The sequence below is a fragment of the Thamnophis sirtalis genome, unplaced genomic scaffold (assembly GCF_051295495.1).
Source record: "Thamnophis sirtalis isolate CommonGarterSnake01/CBP01778 unplaced genomic scaffold, rThaSir2_p1.2 scaffold_2, whole genome shotgun sequence".
In the NCBI taxonomy this organism is placed as follows: domain Eukaryota; kingdom Metazoa; phylum Chordata; class Lepidosauria; order Squamata; family Natricidae; genus Thamnophis; species Thamnophis sirtalis.
The window spans coordinates 102,548,562-102,555,080 of NW_028261382.1; the positions used below are offsets into that span (position 1 = coordinate 102,548,562).

General features: G+C 44.5%; 1 protein-coding gene across 1 annotated transcript; it reads left to right on the forward strand.

Moving 5' to 3' along the window:
- The first annotated feature begins 303 nt into the window (after positions 1-303).
- Positions 304-3,926, forward strand: LOC148049055 (uncharacterized). The gene is made up of 3 exons (XM_087703539.1): positions 304-462; positions 1,441-1,516; positions 3,219-3,926. Exons 1-3 carry the CDS (start codon positions 419-421, stop codon positions 3,924-3,926), a joined length of 828 nt encoding a protein of 275 aa, XP_087559665.1. The 5' UTR covers positions 304-418.
- Positions 3,927-6,519: the final 2,593 nt, after the last annotated feature.

Sequence of the window (6,519 nt, forward strand, 5' to 3'; positions counted from 1 at the left end):
CCACACCAGGGGTGTTAGGGGTGTATTAACCCCAGAGTATTTGTTTCCAGAGAGTAAGTCATCTGTGTACCAAGTTTGGTTGAAATTTTTCAGCAGCCCAGGCGTTCCAAAGTTATGCTTTGTACCAGTGGTGGGTTTCAAATTTTTTGGGAACCTACTCTGTGGGTGTGGCCTCCTTTGTGGGAGTGGCTTGCCAGCCATGTGACCTGGTGGGAGTAGCTTGCCGGCCATGTGTTTTCTGCTGATTTTTCTGATCAAGCGCAGCATCTTAGCCACTGAGCCACCCTTTATTAAACTTATGGAAATCTAAAATACAAATAAAGATGAACATATTGGGAAAATGGAGAAGGGAAAAAAGGGAGATTTTTGATGCATTTGTCTTAAATTCTTTTCTCCTTCCAGAACTCTTGAGAATGTCATGGATTCCACCCTGTGTAATGGATGTGGTGCTCCCTTTCTGAGGTAAATTCAATAGGAGCCAGCCGTGTGCTGCAGCTGCCAAAAAAGCCAATGCAATCCTAGGCTGCATTAACAGAGGGATAGAATCAAGATCACGTGAAGGGTTAATACCACTTTATAAGGCCTTGGTAAGGCCACACTTGGAGTACGGCATCCAGTTTTGGTCGCCACGATGTAGAAAAGACATGGAGACTCCAGAAAGACTGCAGAGAAGAGCAAGAAGGCTCTTCTTGCTAAAACATATGAAGAACGGTTGCAGGAACTGGGTATATCTAGTTTAATGAAAAGAAGGACTAGGGGAGACATGATAGCAGTCTTCCAGTATCTCAAGGGTTGCCACAAAGAAGAGGGAGTCAAACTATTCTCCAAAACACCAGAAGGCAGCATAGGTGTACCTTGCTCAATAGTAGTAACTGTGAGAGAGATCTTGGAGTCCTAGTGGAGAACCATTTAAATAGGAGCCAGCCGTGGGCAGCAGCTGCCAAAAAAGCCAGTTCTAGGCTGCATAAACAGAGGGATGGAATCAAGATCACGTGAAGTGTTAATACCACTTTATAAGACCTTGGTAAGGCCACATTTGCAATACTGCATCCAGTTTTGGTCGCCACGATATAGAAAAGATGCGGAGACTCTAGAAAGAGTGCAGAAAAGAACAACAAAGAGGATTAGGGGACTGGAGGCTAAAACATATGAAGAACGGTTGCAGGAACTGGGTATGTTTAGTTTAATGAAAAGAAGGACCAGGGGAGACATGATAGCAGTGTTTTGCTATCTCAGGGGCTGCCCCAAAGAAGAGGGAGTCAAGCTATTCTCCAAGGCACCTGAGGGTAGAACAAGAGGCAATGGGTGGAAACGTGTCCCGAGATCCTTAACAGTTTCTGGGTTTCTTGAAAGTTGAAATCCTGGAATATTCTTGGGGGACGATGCAGCTGAGTTTTACGCACCCGTCTGAAGATCCCTTCTGCTGTGTTTGCATTTCAGAGAACAGCCGGCGTTAAAGAAGACCAGGCTTCAGACGGAAGAGGGGGCACATGTGGCCGCATGTGGGAATAAGGCAGTAAGCATGGTGCAATTTTGTGTAGCGTTTGCATTTAGTTGTGTGGTGGGAATGGCCTTGAGAGAAGAGGTGGGTTTCACATAATTTTTCCACCGGTTCGCCGCGCACCGAAACTGTGAGCATGCGTGCCTCTCGTGCATGTATGTGGCCTTCTGTGCATGCGGTTTTCTTGCATGCGCAGCTTGCATGCCCGCACACTGCTTAGAAAACGGGGCTAAATAGGATGGCATAGAGCCGAAGCAGGTTGCTACTACTGGTTCGGCTGAACCAATCTGAACCGTCTGAATCCCACCACTGCTTGGGAGACAGGAGGAAGAGCTGCAGATTGGACAACTGGCAGATAAAGGATGTCTCACGCCACAGTAGGAAAAGGAGCATGGGAAGGGCCCAGAAGGGGACCCTCCCTAGTTTCCCAGAGAGTAAAAGAAGAGAGGGGCGAGAAATGTTTTCGTTCTTGCAAGATGCAACTACTTTAACCTTACAATAGAGATCGAGCTAATGCTTCTACAGACAGTCCTCAACTTGCAAACAGTTCATTTAGTGATCGTTCAAAGTTACGACGACACTGAAAAAATGTGACTTATGGCTGTTTTCCACACTTATGATGGTTGCAGCATCCCCACGATGACATGATCCAAATTTAGATGCTTGGCAATTGACTCATAGTTAAGACGGTCGCAGTGTCTCGGGGGTCGCACGATCCCCTTTTGCGAAATTCTGACCAGCGAAGTCTATGGGGGAAGCCAGATTGCGCTTAACAATCAGGTGACTTAATTTATCAACCACAATTCACTTCTAGAAAGAGTGCAGAGAAGAGCAACAAAGAGGATTAGGGGACTGGAGGCTAAAACCTATGAAGAACGGTTGCAAGAACTGGGTAGGTCTAGTTTAATGAAAAGAAGGACCAAGGGAGACATGATAGCAGTCTTCCAATATCTCAGAGGCTGCACCAAAGAAGAGGGAGTCAAGCTATTCTCCAAAGCACCTGAGGGTAGAATAAGAAGCAATGGGTGGAAACTAATCAAGGAGAGAAGCAACTTGGAACTAAGGAGAAATTTCCTGACAGTTAGAACAATTAATCAGTGGAACAACTGTTGTTGTGGATGCTCAAACACTGGAGGTTTTTAAGAAGATGTTGGACAATCATTTGTCTGAAGTGGTGTAGGGTTTCCTGCCTAGGCAGGGGGTTGGACTAGAAGACCTCCAAGGTCCCTTCCAACTCCAATTCTAATTCTAATTCTCTTCCATTCTATACTTTATTATTCTATTATATTCTGTTCTGTTCTGTTCTGTTCTGTTATGCTCTGTTCTATTCCGTTCCGTTCTGTTCTGTTCCATTCCTTAATATTCTATTCTATTCTGTTCTATTCTGTTCTGTTCCATTCCTTAATATTCTATTCTGTTCTGTTCTATTCTGTTTTGTTCCATTCCTTAATATTCTATTCTATTCTATTCTACTCTACTCTACTCTACTCTACTCTACTCTACTCTACTCTACTCTACTCTACTCTACTCTACTCTATTCGTAGTTACCTTTAAATCCTTCATGGCTTCCGGGTAAGTTACTTATGAGACTTAATGACTGTGACAAGAAAGGTCATAAGCCACTTTTTTAAAGTGCCATTGTAACTTCAAACGGTCACTAAATCAATTGTTATAAGTCGAGGACCGCCCGTAAACCCATTCACATTGTCTTTAACAGGTGATTGAACAGCAGGAGCAAGCTGCAGGCTCCTTCCAAAGTGATGGGCCAGAGGAGGAGAGGAGAAGAAAGAACGAGAGAATCCGTGTCGGGAAAGTAGAGGCAGAAGGTCATTCCACCCAGGAGGAGAAAAGGGGCAGCAGAACCACAGAAGGTCTGGACCAGGAGGGTTTCAGGGGAACAGAAGAAGGGAGGAATAATGACAAGCAGCTGGAGCAGAACGTTGGACCAGGAGAGGGAGAAGATGTGGTGGATAGGGAAAGATCTGAGCAGAACATCGAGGTCAAGGCGGAGAAGGAGTGGGAAGGCGAGAGAGAGGTGGACAGAGAATGGGCTGGTGAGGAAATCCCTCAGCTGGGAACAGAAGTGGAAGAAGGAGGAAGGACAGAAGGTGAGTCCGGACTTGGGGCACCATTTGAGATCAAGCTGGAAGGCGACTCAGAAGAAGAAGAAGAAGAAGCAGGGACAGAAGGCCAAGGAGCCTTACAAGACGGAGTTGAAAAAAAGACCAAGAGAAGCAGAAGCAGAAGCAGAAGGGGTGTTCGAAAGGTAGAATTTCTCAGGGGGTCCCGGAAAAGGAAAAACGAGGAAGTGGACAAGACTTTGAAGAAGAAGAAAAAGAAGAAAGATGAAGGAAATTGTGGGAGAAGGTCAAAAGCCGAGGAGGACAAGTGGAGATGGCACGTTTCTTATTTAAGTGATTTGTGATTTAGATGGCAAACGTTTTTGATGTTCAATCTCTACTATTGAAGTCCCCCCCCCTTTGATTTTATACAGATGGAACAGAACAGAATAGAATAGAATAGAATAATAAAATACAGAATGGAATGGAATAGAATAGAATACGGAATGGAATGAAATAGAATACGGAATGGAATGGAATAGAATAGAATAGAGTTGGAAGAGACCTTGGAGGTCTTCTAGTCTAGCCCCCTGCTCAAGCAGGAGAACCTATACTATTGCAGATAAGTATGGCACGTTTCTTATTTAAGTGATTTGTGATTTAGATGGCAAATGTTTTTGATGTTCAATCTCTACTATTGAAGTCCCCCCTCCACTTGATTTTATACAGATAGAATAGAATAGAATAATAAAATACAGAATGGAATGGAGTAGAATAGAATAGAATACGGAATGGAATGGAATACGGAACAGAATTGAATAGAATACAACTGGAAGGGACCTTGGAGGTCTTCTAGTCTAGCCCCCTGCTCAAGCGGGAGAACCTATACTATTGCAGATAAGTGAGTGTCTAGTTTCTTCTTAAAATCCTCCAGTGATGGAGTGATGGAGACGTGGGTTTCACAGAAGTTTACCACCGGTTTGCCGTGTGTGTGCACACTCGCTTCGTGAGTGTGTGTGCCTTCCGCACATGCGCTTTGCGCTCTCTCGCGGCTTTGCACACATGCGCTCGCTTAGAAAATGTGGCTAAATAGGACGGCATCGAGGCAGGTGGGTCATCCCTATCAGTTCGGCCGAACCGGTCTGAAACGGCTGAATACCACTTCCGTGGAGGACCCACGATTTCTGGAGGCAAGCTGTTAGTTAAGAGAAAGACTTTTTCAACATTCAAATGCCCCCAACATTTTGGGGGAGTTAGTTTGAGGTAGGGTAAGATCGATCTATTGAATTTGCAAGGGTTTCTACATTTATTTACATATAAATATATAAATACAAATATATACTTATTTGTAAAGACATTGAAAAGCGATGAGCTGGGTAATAAGAATGATCAGTAAGTTATAAATCAAGTGTAGAAAAAATTGTAAGGCTTACAATGCAATAGCAATAGCAGTTAGACTTATATACCGCTTCATAGGGCTTTCAGCCCTCTCTAAGCGGTTTACAGAGTCAGCATATTGCCCCCAACAACAATCCGGGTCCTCATTTTACCCACCTTGGAAGGATGGAAGGCTGAGTCAACCTTAGCAATAGCAATAGCAGTTAGACTTATCTACCGCTTCATAGGGCTTTCAGCCCTCTCTAAGCGGTTTACAGAGTCAGCATATCACCCCCAACAACAATCCGGGTCCTCATTTTACCCACCTCGGAAGGATGGAAAGCTGAGTCAACCTTGAGCCGGTGAGATTTGAACAGCCGAACTGCAGAACTAGCAGTCAGCTGAAGTAGCCTGCAGTACTGCACTCTAACCACTGCGCCACCTCAGCTCTTATTCCTTGTCTATTCTATTTCATTCTATTCTATTCTGTATTTTCTATTCTTATAATATTTACAAGAAGTATCATAATTATTATGGTGCTTTGTCCCTGCTAGACTTCTATTTATCCACTAGATGTCACCCAAGACCTCCGTTTTGAATTTCTGGCAGTACTTTCAGTCTGGTCCCTTGGACTACGACTCCCAGAATGCATTGGTGTCTGGACTACAAGTCCCAGAAGGTGCTGCCAGATTGAATTCTGTGGAATAGCCCATCTCGAAGAGAGCACAGAGTTGGAGCAAACTGTTAAAGAGTCAAGATATGCATTGCTCATTAAAATAGCAATCACCTTCCAACTGGATTATTACTGGATATGCATTAAATTACTCGATGCATTAAAATTGCAATTTTGAATTGCAATTAAGAATCAGAAGGAAGCACCTTTTCCAAGTGACAAGTTTTATTACAGGATGAAAGCTTCGGGGATCGCTTAGAGTCCAGCTGATCCCAGCTTAAATCCTAAAATAGTCCAGCCCGAAGTTTCTTTAAAACTTGAAGATGGGTGGACTTCAACTCCCAGAATTCCCCACCTTGCATCTCTGTGCATCTGATGAAGGGCAGTACAGCTGAGTGAGACTTCTTTCTTTAAATATCAGATTTAGGTGTGGGAAAAGATGCCCCCAAATTTCTGAGCTTCTCTCCCCCTCTTGACTGATACGGGTCTCCTCCTCCTGGCAGGGGAATTCTGGGACTTGAAGTCCACACATATTTACAACTCCTGGCTGGGGAATTCTGGGGGGAATGAATCCACCCACTTTAAAGCATGCTGGCTAGGGGATTCTGGGAGTTGAAGTCCACCCATCTAAAATCATGCTGGGTGGGGAATTCTGGGGGAATGAATCCACCCACCTTAAAGCCTGATAGCTGGGGAATTCTGGGACTTGAAGTCCACGCATATTTACAAGTCTTGGTTGGGGAATTCTGGGAGTTGAAGTCCACCCACTTTAAAGCATGCTGGCTGGGGAATTCTGGGAGCTAAAAGTCCACACCTAGTTACAACTCCTGGCTGGGGAATTCTGGGGGAATGAATCCACCCACTTTAAAGCATGCTGGCTAGGGGATTCTGGGAGTTGAAGTCCACCC